Source organism: Polyodon spathula, chromosome 11 (assembly GCF_017654505.1).
Source record: "Polyodon spathula isolate WHYD16114869_AA chromosome 11, ASM1765450v1, whole genome shotgun sequence".
NCBI lineage: Eukaryota > Metazoa > Chordata > Actinopteri > Acipenseriformes > Polyodontidae > Polyodon > Polyodon spathula.
In genome coordinates this window covers 39,112,541-39,129,993 of record NC_054544.1, presented here as the reverse complement: position 1 = coordinate 39,129,993, position 17,453 = coordinate 39,112,541, and the positions used below count along the sequence as shown (strand labels likewise).

The following is a 17,453-nucleotide window of genomic DNA, read 5'->3' as shown; positions in this document are numbered from 1 at the left end:
TGCAGGCACGCCACCATTTTATTGGTGGCACTGTTAGGTTCTGACTCTGGATCTCGGACTTAGAGGGGGGTGGGTGGGTGTGGTGGTGGTACCACACGTGCGAGCTAGTCTAGAAGATGTACATTCTTTGTTGTTTTATTCTGACTCTGAATTCATTTAATTTAGTTTTCAAATAAAACATTCATAGAATACTACTGACATTTGAAATAATGTTCTATAAAACAGGCAAATGTAATTTGTGGAATATGTTAGTATCCAATAGCAGTTCTTGTTTTCTCCACCTCTATCATTTTTTTTCTGTTGTTCTTATAATGACCAACCAATTGATTATGTTGTAATCAAATGTACCAGCAAGTGATAGAAAAGGGACAAGGCAAATCTATTTTTTTCCAAACTGAGACAAAATCAATGGTTATCTTGAGGGGGACATTGTGGAATAGTGATTCATAAATTTCTAATGTAATTTTGTAAAGCTCATTAATGAGCAGCTGCACTGACAAATAACAAAATGTTTGTTCAGTATTATGGTTTTCAGAGCAGCAACTGTCCATGGGAGAATTTTTTTTTTTCATAGTTGTTAATACAAATCAGGGGATGGACAAAAAACATACCTGCCCTAACACTGTATAATGTTGCCATGGACAGCCAGGACAGCACTGATTCAACGTGACAAATCTGAATAATGTTCTGGATCTTCCTCAGTAATTACAGCCTACAATTCCTTCAGGCAAATATAAGAATGCAGCAGTTACTCATATTAAATGTAAATGATGGCATCACCTCATGGTGCCTTCTTAAGTCTAACTTGGACCAGGGGATATGCAGTCCAAGACTTGTCCACTCAAACTTCCTCACAAGCAGGGAGAGTTCAGCTAGCAGTGTTCTTGTAAACATTACATTACTTTACATACCATCTTTCTTGCTTTCCTGTACTATACAATATTGTTCTTGTTAGAAGCCTAGGCCATTCCACCCAAGTATCAACTCAACCAAATAAACTCCTGGAAAGGTCCTAAAGCACTTAATTGTATCATATACCCTATGAAAGTGTAACGTGGTACTAGTTACAAATATCAGTTATTTTAATGAATCTATTCCTCTTGTTTTGAATCAATTTGTTTATAATTCTCTGTTGCCGTCATCACATTTTGGTGACTTTTTAAAACTCAGATGTTGAAAGTGTCCCTCAAAAGGGCCTCAAAAGAGCTCTCAAACATGTCTCTTGCAACACTGCCCCTAGTGGATGTAAGAAATACATCAGAACAAATGTGGTATTTCGTATATATCCACTGGGTGGCAGTGTGTTGCAGGGGGGCAGGTTAATGGTTACATTTGAGGCCACAGGGTTTTTAAATTGTCACCAGGATTTGATGATCGAAACAGAAAATGACATGCAGTGTAAATCTCAACAAGAACAAGACTACATTAGGTTAGATAACTGTGACTTTTCTTACCCATACCAAACTGCTCTGTACACCTGGAATGGAACCTCAGGACCAGTTTGCCAACCTGTGCTTTCCGTGTCCAAAAAGTGCCCAAGAATATGTATGCATTTGTTAACAACTCCCCTGTGTGTGTGCATCTCCGCAGGCATACTGATATACTTCGGCTACGGGATATGGAACAGCACGCTGGAGATCTGCGCCAGGGAAGAGATCTTTCAACAGAGTACTTATCAGCGCTACGATGGGGACGTGGATGATAGCTTCACTGTGGACGATGGCTTCGGCTATCCAGAGGAAGGGGGCGGCCAGCACCAGGACTGGGGTGCTCCAGTGGACCGGGGGTACCATTACCAGCAGCAGCCAGCCATGCCTGACAGTGTAGACAACAGGACCTCGCACAGCAGTAAACCGAAAAGCAAAGGGAAATCTAGTCGGAATTCTCAAGCCCTGATCGCCAATGAGGAGCTAGATTACTCACCGGAGTAAAAATGTATTCAAATATGTTTAATGTTAAAGCAACCCTTGGGCTAGAATGTTTGCTTTTTTTATTTTGAAAGGTTTTTTTTGTTTTACTTTATTATTTTTTTTTTGTTATATATTTATTTGGATTTTTACAGACCTCAAGCAGCGTTCTATAGTTTAATGGTTCAAAGCTATTTGGAAAATCCGGGGTTCAATTTACCCGCGCAAAATTCATACCCAATAATCGCAGACAATGTCGTTGTTAGTTTCAGCTCAATTTCCAACAAATTGCTGCATTGGTTTCCAGCTAGCATTTGGTTTAAAACATGAAAGTACTGGAAAGGTTTTTACTTCAATTTATGGATAACTTACAAAAACTACTGATGTAATGCATTGGTTCTCCACAGTGAGAGATGGGCCCATACGTAGCATTAAAATGTTTGGAGATTAATACCTATACAGCTTTGAAAATGTATGGCATACCTGACTACTGGTATAGCTGGAATTAATGTTAAAGCAGAAGTTGGGTATCTACCGAAAGCTGTTTCCTCTACTGCGTTTACATGACATTTAGCCCAAGGGTGTGTGTGTAAACAAATAGTAACTGGACTTTGCTTGCAATAGTGCCTTCATGAGTCGGTGTTGTGTGCATTAACTTTTCCCCTAATTATCCTCCAGAGATAGTTTTACTATCTCTGGAAAAAGGGACAGCTTTAAGGTGTTATTTTTGGACGGGGTTTTATCTATGGAGATGTACCTCACTGTTCTAAACCCTGTCCTTTGCAAGCAGCCTGAATTTGTGTGTATTGACAATAGTCCGATGTACAAGTCAAAGGGTGTGTGAAATTTAAATGTCACTTGCTTGCATTTCTCCTCCAAACAAAAAAAAAGATAAGCATGAGTGGGATTTCAATGGCTGCACTGAATGTTGTGTCTTAATGTGCACCCCATCCAGCCTGTAGAGCCATCTCCATTCTTAATTCCTAGAGGGGCCTGCTATGTCCCAACTGTGTCCCTTTGTTTGTTCCCTTCCTGAAATATGTTGGTGTTGAAAAGCATGGCAAAGCAAAAAGGGATGCAGGAGAGGGAATGGCCTCAATGTTCTTCCAAGTTTTGTTTTAGGTGTTTTCTCTTACATTAAACAGCAGGTAATCAATTAAAGAGCCTTATCACTAGTCAGATACCTCTGGAAAGGATGTGGAAGTCATTTTAATCACTTAATCCATGTTATTAATGATACTTGACAACAGTGAGTAAAGTCAAACATACTTATTTATTAAGCTTACATTATTCAGTTATTAGACTCCATTGATTATTGGTTTTATTGATTATTATCTACTCATAGATGGAATATACTAGCCAGCTAGTTTAAAAACAGTTACAGAATAGGTGTGCATTATCTGCCTGAACGGGGGGTTATTCTTTGAGGAACAGACGTGAAGGCTGTCCTCTTGAATCTCCCAAATAGCCCAAGAAATGTATCGAGGTTTAGTGTATTTATATGCTACAGCTCCAACTCTAGGGTTAGGCCTTTATGTGTACAGAGCTAATTAGTTTTGTGTGTTGAGCACTGATTGGTTAAGGAGTTGTTATGTTCCCATCACTACCACCAATGAATTTCAAGCGTTTTATGTTCACTCTGCCACATAAACTACCTTGCTAGGACCGGTTTTAGCCAGACCACTAGCTTGTTATTGTGGTCCACACCCTATGTACGTGAACTTTCATAAACCGTATTTCAAACATACCATTTGACCCTTCACTTTCAATAATAAGTGAGATTACATAACTGTTCATAACTGCTGGCATCTGTTGTAGTTGCAGGTCTTGTGTTCACACTGCGTTTAATTCTTTAAAATTGTTAAAATTGTTTTGGACTTGCTATACTACATTTATATCTGGGAAGTTAAGGCCAAGGCAGGGCTCACTCGGCCTCTCATTGGCATTATTTCTGCTTGTATTGGCAAAACCACTTCAATTGGGCATTATACACCAGTATTTATCTGTTCTGTAACATGGCAACCAGAAGAAGCATAAAGTACACATGGCAAGTTAGGGTTCCCTGGAGCTATTTAGGCCCCTTACAGAAAACAAGCCAGTTTGCTGACGGTTTTGCATAATGCACAAAAAGTTGCTGCTGGTTCGAAACACAAACCGTCTGTACAAAAGAAATGAACACTATTTCAACTATTTTTGGCACTGTCTTTTTAGAACTGTTTGTGATTTTTGTCAAATGAGAGGTGATGCTCTAATGCTAAGTCATGAACGACTCAGAATTTGACTTCCACATTGCAGTGAATGGTGTTATTTTTTTTCATTTAGAGCAGAGACATTCATTATAATACAACTCTGCGACAGCTTTGGAATTATAATAAAGGTTCAACATGCTGAACTGAAATACTGTATGGTATCAGTGTGTAAATTACGAGCCTGCAAAACTATTTTGTTACAGTACGAAAAAATGTTGTCACTATTGCTTTTACAGTCAGCTACTGTGTGTTTCTCTTATCTCTGAATGAAAACGTATCCAGTACAATTTGTAAACTATCTTTGAGTCATTCCAGTTTCTTCGGTCTTTGTTTGAAAATGTTGAGATTGGCTTTTCTGCATATTAACATCTCTCTCTCTCTCTCTCTCTCTCTCTCTCTCTCTCTCTCTCTCTCTCTCTCTCCTCTCTCTCTCTCTCTCTCTCTCTATATATATATATATATATATATATATATATATATATATATTTTCTGCTGTGTATTTTGCAGTTCTGTTATGATGTTTCTGTACTATGGTTTGTTTATTTTTTCTTGCGTTTCCTTTGCTCTTTGGTGCACTATATAATGAGATATTGTGCAGGATCATGCAACAATGAAACTATTTATTGCTGATACATAATAGAGTGACTCTTATTTTACCGTTGTTGTTTTGAATGCAATATGTCAGTACTTGCTTTCAAATAAATATTTCACAAAAAGTGTATATTTTACTAAAAGCACACACCAAGTTTACTCTTGTCATTGGTGTATAATAGCAAGAGTTTCAAATCAGCAGTTCTTAGGTCTTCCTGAGGACCAGTAGAGAGCAAGCTGAGGATACATAACCACAACAAGCTCCCCTGTGGACCTGTATTTTAATTTTTAAGGAACAAGGAGTAACTTGTTTGGTTACATGGCACACGTTACTTACCAGCTGTTTGGAAACTACAGTATAAGTATAGATAGTCATTCTATATTTATACATTTGTCCTTTACAATTGGAAATGCACAACATGTTTAGAGACAACTCATTACTGTCTTCTGTGCTGATCCTATCCACAATATCTTCAACAAAATCGTACGTTGCTTTAATACTGTTTGCTCACATACTGTACCCTGGGTCATGAATAGACTAGGGTGAGAAATCAGATACCCCTTCAAACATTTCTTGAGACTCAACTCAAACCAGAGAGCTCCAGAGCTGAACATCATGTCCTTACATTATGCTGCTGTTTTGTTTTTACTGTCTACACAGGCTCAGAATAGTTGTTAGACGATTGTGTTGTTCGAATATGTCACAGGAGACAATTACAGTAAGCAATGAGTCTGTCCTAAACATTGCATGGTGTGAGGTTATGCTTTAATAAGTTCAATGAACTCACAACGAAGTTCATTGAACTCATAAGAATGTAGTAATCAGCTTGTGTCTACTGCTACATGTTAATGTATGGGTACGTGGGGAGATCCATGAGTGAACTATAATTTAGACAGCTGATAATATCACAGTATTTGATTGCATCGCAGCGGGTCCCAGAGGGAAAATGTATTGCTTTCTCAGAGAAATCATTGAGAATTTCTTATATGTGCCTGAATATAGTGTATTTCAAATGAGACATATTCCTGAAACATGAGAATGAAAAACAATAGTTAGAAAAACAGAAAATAGAAATACTTAGAATGTTACCCACTTTCTGAAATATTTATACAGAAAAAACTGAACAAAAGTCTTTATCTGAATAATATTCAGTCGATTTCAGTGTGCCAAGTGCTACATTGGGATGCAAAGCAAAATATTCTTTTAATCAGGTTTCTCCATCTGTTTCTGTCCTGTGCCATCGCACTTGTTTCACTTAGAGTGATGCCAGGTGTCTACAGTTTTCTGCCGATAGCTTGGTCTCAAGTGGGCATCTTAGTTTTTTTTCTGCCCTCTGGATAGTCTAGGATAACATTGCACATGGAGTTTCTGTCTTTGTGTAGCACAAGACCAAGCCAATTCCAGCATCTTAGTATAATTGTTTCTGCCACACACTTTATGTTGCACTGTCGGAGCAGCTCCTCAGTGCTGACTTTCATTGGCACTTGATAGAAAGTATCTTTAAATAGTTTTTGTCTCTATTGAGATCAAGCTGCAGTACATTGTCTATTACAATGTGGATAAGAACCTCTTCAGGTAAATTGTGGAATATCCATTTTAAATTCGATAGAAAAAGTTTATTAGCATTTAAAACAATTTAATATCTCTTATTTTTCTCAGTCTTTGTTTGAAATGTGCCTCTCTTGTTTCTCCAATAGCAAAAAAAAAAAAAAAAAAAAAAAACATTTGCGGATTCAAATGAGTCACGCATCTCTGAAAAGTGAGAGATCGAGATGAGAAGCACACTTTCTGATTGGGGTGATTCATATCAGGAAAACACTTCCCTATCTAAATAAAGGCATAGCTAAACATACCACTACAGACATACAGAACCTAACCTCTCTTCTGAAATTCTTCTGAAACACCACTATGGAACCAAGGTTGGGATATGGAAGTTTAATTATAGATACAGATAAATAATCCACTAAAATATGTAAAGGAAAAAAAAAGCATATTACAAAAAAATGGTAAAGCTTTCAAGTACACAAGAAAGCAAGTGTGTAACTCCGCATGTCCTTCAAATGTATTTACAGAAAGTTATTTTTAAATAGGCTAATTGCATTACTTAAGTTAATACAGGGATCAGAAAGCCAACAACAACAAAATAAAAATCTCTAACAAGAGTTATAGTCCTTGCTGTGCTTTTCACACATCAAAGCAGGAATGATTTGTTTTTATTCACACACTATTTCTGTGATATCTATAGCATATTATTACAGATCCTTCTGAATAATCACTTTCTGTGTTGCTACCCTTTCTGGACATGGACAAGTGAATGGGAAGACATATTTCTCAGAAAGAATGCTTAATTCCAATTCATTACGTTACTGTTTTGTTTTAATTGTCTTATCTTTTAATGGGCTTATGATTTCACTTTTTTTCCAGAGCTAATAGACACGTTTCTGTGCACAATTCTATTTAGAATATAAAAAATAACTAAAGGTAAACCAACACAATAATGAATCTCCTCCCAGCGGCTCATCAGTTAATAATACTAACATCAGCAGAAGACCTGTACTTATCTCTCGACTACAGAGCCCGCTCGTTAGTTGAATGGAAGGACAAGGGCTGAATCATATGGTTCAAAGATAAACATCTTACCATTCAACATAGTATTATATTATTATCATAATGACATATTATTATCATAATAGTGATCATTCATTACAACGGGTCAAAACTATAAAACAACAATCAGCCAGTGGGTGGTCGCAGCTGTCCTTCAATGTCCAATATGTTTGATAATGAAGCTGTTAGCTTTCCTTGACAGCAGCCTAGCAAGTGGACTTGTTAAATGACTGATTAATTGACAATGAGTCAACAGCCCTATCTCTCCTATTCCAGATATCATCTCACCTGGGAGAATGTGGCTGACAGACTGACACTATTTGCTCAGATACAGTTATTGCATCAACATTTAATGTGCTGGACTTTATGACCCGTCACAATACTGCCAAGTTCTAAAGCTGTGAATTGTAAATATTATTCTTATTTTTATTCTTATTTTATATATTAGAGTTGAAACAGACAATTACAGAGAGAAATGTATTTGTAAAATAAAAACAGATATATACAGCATGGGAAATACATTAAAGATATAAAAGACTAGAGAACAAACATCAGTAACCGCAGTATAACACCAGGTCCAAATGAAAAGCTGCAAATCCAAGTTTCCAGCAACCATTCTGTGTCCTGAAAACAAATAAATGGGCATTCCTCATTTGTGTAGTCGTAGATGTGGATGCACCTACCAACTGAGCCCTCTGTCTGACCGATTGTAATCTTACTTTAACTCAATCAGAATACATTTCAGCAAAGTAAACAGTCATATGAAAGACTTGGCACAAAATTGAGATTCACATACTGAAATGTGTATTTTTTTGTTGTCTGTGGAGTATTTTTGCTGTTAAAATTCATTGGTTTCACAATTTCCTCGTAAACATTTCTGAATTTACCATACTATTTAACATTGCAAGTAGTCCTACTTGACCATCTCGCTTTTGTGTTTTGTTTAGTTTTTCTTTGTGTTTGGGTGTATAACAACAAAGATTAGTGTCCGTTGTATCGTAATGGGAGAGCTTTGTAACTAGACACAATCCAATTTATTATCAATGTTTTTTTAGTTTCTTTACCAGTATATCACATGCTATCTCAGGTGAATTATGAGCAGTAATGAGTGTGAAAGGAGGCATTTATAATTTCTGTCACAAACCAATTCGATCCGACAAGTATAGAATGTGTTGCAATTCAAATTGACAGTTTTCACACTCTGCTATCACCCGTCTTTGGTTATTAAGATTTGTGCTTACAGACAAGCTTGAGGGGGCTTTTATCTCTCATGCACACAAAAAAGCATGATGTCATCTGTTCTCTGATCTTCTGATCAGACCTATACAGCTTGTGTTGCCACGCTGCAGTGGTTGAACAAGAAGAGAATTAATGTTCTTGAGTGGCCCAGTCAAAGACCTGACTTGAATCCAAACGAAGATTGCAGTCCATCGACGATCCCCAACAAACTTATCAGAACTGGAGCAATTTTCCCATGAAGAATGGACAAAAATGTCATCACCCTACTGTGCATAACAGTAATTGCTTCAAAAGCTGCTTCTATCAAGTACTGACTTAAGCAGCTGAATACTTATGCAACCAGTAAATTTTATTTTGTACATTTCGTACGTTTTGCTGACATTTATCCTCCTCCTCATACAACAGTGTTCAGTTTAACCACTACAGCTTTGAATAAAAAAAAGTTCATTTGAAAAACTGTGCATACATTATTTGTAATTCAACAAAATGTGATATTATTTTCCCAAAGCAACCAGTCAATAATTCGAGATTCTATCCCATATTCTAATGCAAAGAATGTATAGAAGAATATAATCAAAAATAGTCAGTGAGCCACTTTAGTAAAGCTCGGAGCTGGATTACATTAAGTCAGTACCTGTTGACAAATGTTGTGCCTTATAAACCATGATATACATTCACAGAGAATCAGTACAAATAATCAATAAATAGATTGTGCTCCTCTTGGCTGCAAATGTTTTCATTCTCCACTGATTAAAAGAAAAAAAAGATTATTCCTATTTAATGATGGTGAAGCTGCATAAAGAAGATTCTACTTTCTCATTGTTTTAACCATGTGTCCAAGAAATAACTGCTTTAATAATTGCAGTATAAAAACAGTTTCCTACAGATTACAGTCACGAAAGAAGTGGGTAATGCAGAAGACAGAAATTGTTAGAATTAATATGAATCTGTTAGACCACAAACCTGTCAATCAGACGTTGGTGGTGAATTACAACATTCTGTTAATGGGCTGAGTGTGGGTTACAGAGGCTAACCAAACTATCATTCATATCAAGCCAGGAGTATTTCAATATGAGATGTTGTAGTATTCTAGTCCTATACCAGCTTTGTAAAACAGCACTCTGACATCACCTGCTTACAACAAAGGAACATGCTGCTTTTCAACTCTCGCCCCACAGGACAAACAAATGCATGTCAAGTGAAGACGCAAAAACAAATAGAAAACGTCTAACTACACACTCCATAACAACACTGAAATGTATTTATTTACTTTGGGAAAATGTAATAATAGAATATCTAGGGTTATTGTCTGTGTCTCACCTCTTCTCACATATTGGTTTAAAATATTTTTCGAAGGTGTTGCCTATTAAACTATGTTTAAAATGTAAACGTTTCCTATATTATTATTATTATTATTATTATTATTATTATTATTATTATTATTATTATTATTATTATTATTATTATTAATCTTCTTCCCTTAGTGAAAACGAATTGTCCACTTCATTAAAAAAAAGTGTTGGGAAAAAAATGCACTTATTGTGATATTCTAGTTTTAGGGACCTTTTTTTTTTTTTTACATTAAGTAAATTGTTTTCTAGTACAACACAACAGTATGGAACACACATGATTTCCTGTCCCTGTTTATTTCCTGTGCTATATTGTATTTAGACCTTATGTCAGTGTGACATTAATGAGAGGTAAGAAAATGTACAATTCATTATTCATTCATATTTTAAGTAAGTATAAAATTTAAATTTTTTAATATATGAAAAATACTTTTTGTTACCTTTAATTTTACATCTATATATGGTCATCCAGTACATTTTGTTGCAAACTACTTGCACAGTGTCGCACTAAAACCATTACAGTAAATCACTGAAATGACACTTTTTGAAAAAAAAAACTTCGCTATAGTGGAAATTATATATTATATATATATATATATATATATATATATATATATATATATATATTAACCAACCAGGCTTTCACCGTGCTTCTATGTGTTTACCTTCCCGTTCCACAAGAAACAATTGTGGATTGAATCGGCGCAAACCCGGGACCTCTCGCACTAAAGTATAGCTCCCATACTTGCAAGATGTGTAGATTGGGTTTATGGCTTTGTATGTGATTACGTCATCTACCAGCCCTGCTGCTGCCTTACTTTCCCTGTGCACGCTACAGTAATATAATTGTACATAAGGATAATGCTACAGTGTCACAGGTACTTCGAATGGAGTCAATAAGAATCAACATAGAGAGATACAGGTTAATTAAACACACACACACACACACACACACACACACACACACACACACACACACACACACACACACACACACACATTAATTACTGATTAGAGTGGAATATATATTTCAAACGAACAAGATGAATAGGCTTATTAATAAATTACACAACTAAAGGGGATTATTAGCAGATTATTAAACCTATACTGTCTAACTAATTAGCCAAATGTCATCGTTCCTTTTATATTTGTTCCCTTTGTTGAAGGTTCCTAGTGGTTAACAATGAATTGATAAGATTAACATCAATGCCATTTGAAATTGGTACACACAAAGTGAAACCAAAAGTTAAATAATTAAATAGAAATCTTACAAAATAAACTACAAACACACATTATTAACAAACTGTACTTTAGAAGCACACAAAACAGTGTTAGCAAAACAAATATTACTTTGTAAAATATATGTACTAGTAAAATAACTTAACCAAGCTATGAAATTAGTCACATTAGTTATTCATGCTAAATTCACATCGAACAACAATAATTAAACAATATCCTTGAGGCGCTTTTCTTATTATTCTATTGTGGAATAGAATAATATATATATATATATGTGTGTGTGTGTGTGTGTGTGTCAGTATGTCAGTTAGCGACCGGCAGTGGTACAGATCAATGAACAGTACACAGTCTTCCCAGAGACCTCTACTCCCCAGCTCGTCCATTTACTTGCAGGTGGTAATATCAAACCTACAAGTCACGACCCCACTCACTGGTGGCAGTCGCAGTAATGACCCCAATCCATCCGAAACAGCTGAGTAAAAAACTGCAAACAGGTGGAAGCCATTGGAATGCACCTACAATTATCACCTTTAAAAAGTTTCTCGATACAAATAATAATAATAGGTATTATTGAAAAAAAACCTTTGAACGTGGTTAAATCTGAATGTATGTAAATGAAAAAAAAAACAATTACATTCCAAACCAGACAGAGTAAATTGTAGTATCAGTGATTTCACAGGATCCAAAAGAAAAAAAAAAAATGAACCTCAACTGGGAATAAAACTTCACCGTTACTTTTAATAACCAAGCGCTGGTAAGAAAAACAAAAATTCTGAGCCAATAGGGTTGATGGGATTTACAGCAGGTATTGCAGTGATAACTTTCTATAATGAAATGATGCTGTTTTTACATGTAGTGTGTGTTTTTTATACTCCTGCTGTGCCAATAGTATTTAATACTGTAAATATGTCATTTAGGCAAAAACTGAAAACAAGGTAACAATAAGAGTTCAGAATCTCTGTAGAGTATAGAATTACTCTGAGGTGTTTCTTTTAAGAGAGGTCACTGTATATGAAGCCTTTCTATTTTTTTTGCACAATTTATTCATGTGTTATGGAGTTCCTGTAAAGGCATTATGCCTTGTGTTTTTTTTTATATGCAGGTAACCCCTGTAGCCTATAAGTAGCAATTATGATGGATTAATCAACCCATATTAAAAAAATATGGAGGAAAATATTTTATAAACAATAAAAACACATGTCTATATAATAAGTAATTAATTTATATATATATATATTATATAAATATATATATATATATATATATATATATATATATAGAATATATGAATATATATATTTTAATTATGTAAAATACATACAAGTTTTTATATGTTTCAAAATACATTGTATGTCCATGTGGGCATGTAAAATACGGTAATGCTATTTACTTTTTTATTGAATTGTTATAAATATGAATTTTTACTAAAGACCTACCCTTTTCAAGGATAAGAACATGTTCCATTTGTTTGAGAGGGTTATAACTGTAGTGTACAAATGAAAATGATTATTTATATTATTTACATAGTATTTATTTAAATGATTTATTTTATATAAATGAATATATACCATAGATACTATAAGGGTATTATATATATATATATATATATATATATATATATCATATCTTTTCAGATCTAAAGTAAATCCCTTTGTTGAAAGACAAGTAAAAAAGTCATATTTACGAAATCCCTTTGTAGAAAGAAAAGTAAACATATAATCCGGATTAATGTTTTAAGCACCAACTCGTGTGTTTATTTGCTCTACAATCATTTAGTGATACCATAATAAATAACCAAAAGCATTGTTGTACATTTAATTATATATTTATTTGGTTGACATTATCCCCAAGGTATACATGTTCACATGTAATTATCTATATTCATTGCATAGTTTTAAAATTACTAAATAACACCAATCTCGGGTGGTTTATTTTCTGGCATTGTATGCAGTGTTTACTTAATGGCACCGTTATCATAGTTACTTTCATTTAGCACAAAAAAAGGACAGAGGTGCCATAAGCATTCAATTGAATCTTACAGGATACCATCTTATTAAGGCACTTCTGAGAATAAAGTTTGTCTGCCACCTAGAGGGCAAATGTCAAGCTTTTTTTCAAATGGGGAATTACACCGTATAACAAATTTTTTTAAAAATGTAAATACAGTATAAGTGTAAATCTCGAAAAACTACTCACTTCTAAATCTTTTGTTGTCAAAAGGGGGGGGGGGGGTGCTTTAGTTCACAGTTTCCATTTTGTTTAAATTACCATATAAAGTACATTATGTGAGTTCTATAGTCATTTGGCTATTTTGCCCATGCTGTTAAAAATCAAATTTCAAAAAAAAAAAAAAAAAAAAAAAAAAAAACAACATTCACTTGCTTGGTGTTCTTTACAGTACAAATGTGTTTTATTTGTCTTTCATAGGAACCCCTAAAATAGAGGGTTATGGGTTCAATATAAAATACCAAACCAATTGGTATTGATTTTATATTAATTTAATTTAAGGCCATTATATATTGTAGCTACCAGGTGCTCTCAAGATAATAATGATTTGTTATAGGACATAAACAAAATTAGTGCGTAACATTCATAATAGAGCTCAAAAACATGTTTATTTAAATACAGAAAGACAGACATCTCCTTAGACCCCTCCCCCACCCGCACTCACAGACTTTGTCTTGTTTGGCTCTCGTTTGTAATGAAGAATGTCTTAGCAAGTCTTATCACAATTGGATAAGCAGCGTTCTAGATTTACAGTTTCATCATAATTGAACAAGGGGTTCCCCTGTAAAACTCTAGATATGTAAACCTTTTTGTGTTCACATCTGCAGCTGGGGATAACACAAAAGTCTGTATGCAGAAATTGCAAAGGACAAAATGTTATTCACAAACACAAAGGGTTTGTAAAAAAAAAACAAACAAACAAAAAACAATAAAAAAAATTAAAAAAAAACATATCATGCTTTACAAACAACGTACACAGTACACAGTATGGTCTTTATTGTTTAGTGTGGTGAGTCTTTTGAATATGGCCCCTTCAATTTCTCCCTCACACCTGTGCGCTCTTGGCGTGGTTTGCAGAGGCTGTGGTGTCCTCGCCTTGTTTGGCATAGTAGTAACGGTCTTCATCGTACTGCGGAGATTCTCCCGAGCAGCAGCTGATCATAGAGCCTCCAAACAGGCAGAGCGCTGAGCCAACCCAGCCTGCGTACAGCGAGTAGCCGAACGTCATCAATCCAGAATCGTGGTGCACCCCGATCGGGAACCAGACAGTGGATATTATTCCGCAGAATGCTGGAAGGAAAGGGGAAAGGTATAAGCCAGCTGTCCACATATTTTCCACCAGTTGTTCCCTTGTAATGGTGCATGACAAAGGCGTGTTCCAAGACTACCCCCATGGCTTTTTACATGCTCACAATTTATATATTGTAACTGCCGCCCATTGAGCAAGAGAGCATACAGTAATAGACAGTGGGGCAGATTGACCAGTAAAAATTGATGTTTACCAGCTGTGTTTGCCAAAAGGGGTATATTCAATTTATCTAAATGATGAAGGATCTAAATACTGTTTAAATAATGAATATAGGTCCCATAATATGGTTTTTGTATATACACTACTGGTCCCCTGTTCCTCATGTAAAACAAAAAAGACACCACACAGGGGAGACTTACCTACCAGTAGAACGAGTACTCCTCCCAGTACTGAACGCTTGTGTTTTATTGATTGTGGTTCGCTGCCCAGAGTGATGCACGGTAGAGACATCATCACGAGGAGGATGGCAGGCAGCCCCAGGATAGAGGCTGTGATCATCAGGGCTCGAGACGTCTGAATGTAGGCTGGAAAAGATATGTATTGAAATTGTGAGCTTTCAAGAATGCAAGACAGAAGAATACAAGAGGTTTGCTACATATACAGCAGTGAACTATAACCCTCTTTGGCAGTACCAGTTTGTAACAGTTGCTGAGGGCTGCATAGATAACTGCCCTGTGCACAATTGACATGTACTGGCTCAAACATCCTATCTGCCATTTTTAAATCCGGACCACCAGGTCTATTGTATATAAAACCAGGTCTACTGTATATAAATGTCACACAAAACAGTATTAAACGAGAAACAATATATCTATCACACAATTAGGTGGCTGTATTCTTCCACTGTTCACACATTTAAAATGAACTCCAGAGAGAATGGTAATGCATTCCGTTATTCTCTAACAGTCTGTCTTTGTTTTTTAATGGCTTCGTACAACTGTACATTTAGTGAGGTGACTATGAACCATATTTATTGAACAACTGAACAAGTCAACTAAATTGCAAATATTTGAGTAATTACCAGTTAGCAAATACAGTATCAGTTTAAACATTACCTAATAAACCAACTAACTAATTTGGCATTAATTAATAATACATATCTAATCATTTTAAAGTAACTCCAGAAATCTGGACAATTACATCTTTAATAACTCTTATTTGTATTTTCAATTTCCATTAAGTAGGTGTTGGAAATTTGGGGCAACTGGGTCAACTATTAATAATAAGACAACATCATACAAAGAAGAGTCTTACCAGGCAATGAGAGGATTTGGTTGAGGGATTTGCAGTGGTAAAGCGCTGTGGAAATGACACAATCTGCCCACAGACCTCTGGCTCCCAGTTCGTCCATTTTCTTACAGGTAGAAACCCCGTACTTGCAGGTCAAAACCCATTCATTTGTGGCAGTGGCAACTATAATTCCAATCCAGCCGAAACAGCTGATCATAAACCCCGTTAATTGTAGACAGGCCATGGCAAAGACAACAATGAAGCCGTGTAAAATATCCGAGGCGCTTCGACAAGAGTTCGAAAGCAAATGGAAGAAAAACGACTTGGCAAGAAGTATTAAGTCAGGTGGGGATTCCAGATGTTCTTAAAATTAAAACTTGCTGTAAATATTCCACTAGTTACGCGTTTGCAGAAAGTAAATTGTCTGTGCTAGAAATACAAGATGCTGCTTTTATAGCCAATAACAAAACTTTCAGCCAATCACACGAACGAGAGGAAAATGTTAACTGTTCATGAACTTGCCATTTACAATCACGTTTCTCGATACAGTAACACCCAGTGCTTAACATCATTAACACACTAAAACAATTGACACTCAGGGTGTAGCTATATCCTTGATTCAAGGCAGTATCAAGTTTAATGAGTGTAAAGGTAACACTAAATGAATAACGAAACCGTTTCAAAATATTAGTACCAACCTGCTGGTATTTCATACTGTAATGCTAATATATATTATATAATAAGATATATATATATATATCTATATTATATATATAATATATATATATAGCACGTGCGTAGACAATAGGGGTATAATTATTCCTTAAAATGACCCAAAAAGAGAACTATCGCCAAATCTCTAGTTCCGTTTTTATGCTCTTTTATTTACATTATACATATTTCAATTGCATTAAAAGGTTCCATGATCCTTGAATTATTGTGTTCTATCGTTTATTTTTAATTGTGTATGTATCTTGCATTTCCTTAAAAAGTCAGGTTTAAAACGTTCGAAATGCTGAAGTCACCAATTTAACATATCTTCTCTTCAAAATTTTTTTTTTTTTTTTTTTTTTTTGTGACATGTGTTCTATTGTACCTACAACATAGTCACGCGTTTTTACATCGTTTAAATAATTAAAATATTATTTTTGATGCACGTTTTTCATTAAAGACTATTATTAAAACCTTTCTGCCATCTAGCGTTGATTAGAGTTTACAACAGTTGGTTCTAGATCAGGATAAATGAATCACCAGTTTTCTTATCGTAGCACTTGTGTTAAGAAATGTGAATACCTGGTGTGTGCTTCAATAATCCTTCACCAGTAGGTCTACGTGTACTTTTCTGGAGGTTTATTGCAGATTATAACCAAATGTATTTTTTATTACCAGCTATGGGTAGTATACAATTATCGAGATACCCTCAACAACTTCTGAATGTACAGTTGACAAACCAATCAGCGGGCAAGAGGATTTTGTAATCTGTAATATATAAAAATTGCATTTTCTTGTTGCAGTTCAGTTCCAGCAATGATAGCTGGACAGCTGAAAGGATAATAGGAAACAGATGGAAGGGAAGAAGGCATACAAAATGTACAGGAAGTATATCAGGGTTTTTATTATTATTATTATTATTATTATTATTATTATTATTATTATTATTATTATTATGAAGCTCATATTGACCTCTGTGAGCAGTACTATATTACAAACTGTAATAACATAAAT

At 35.1% G+C, this 17,453-nt stretch overlaps 2 protein-coding genes across 4 annotated transcripts in view; one reads left to right on the top strand and one right to left on the bottom strand.

Moving 5' to 3' along the window:
- Window positions 1-4,562, top strand: part of LOC121323550 (probable cationic amino acid transporter) — a 36,826-nt gene extending 32,264 nt beyond the window's left edge. For all 3 annotated transcript variants that reach the window (XM_041264669.1, XM_041264668.1, XM_041264667.1), the window contains exon 8: window positions 1,591-4,562. In XM_041264669.1, the coding sequence (XP_041120603.1) occupies window positions 1,591-1,931 (341 nt within the window). In that variant the 3' untranslated portion in view covers window positions 1,932-4,562. The remainder of the gene's footprint in view (window positions 1-1,590) is intronic.
- Window positions 4,563-12,991: 8,429 nt separating this feature from the next.
- LOC121322600 (claudin-11-like) lies at window positions 12,992-16,173 on the bottom strand. The gene is made up of 3 exons (XM_041262756.1): window positions 15,753-16,173; window positions 14,858-15,022; window positions 12,992-14,479 (listed from the first exon to the last, which is right to left on the bottom strand). Exons 1-3 carry the CDS (start codon window positions 15,970-15,972, stop codon window positions 14,235-14,237), a joined length of 630 nt encoding a protein of 209 aa, XP_041118690.1. The 5' UTR covers window positions 15,973-16,173; the 3' UTR covers window positions 12,992-14,234.
- Window positions 16,174-17,453: the final 1,280 nt, after the last annotated feature.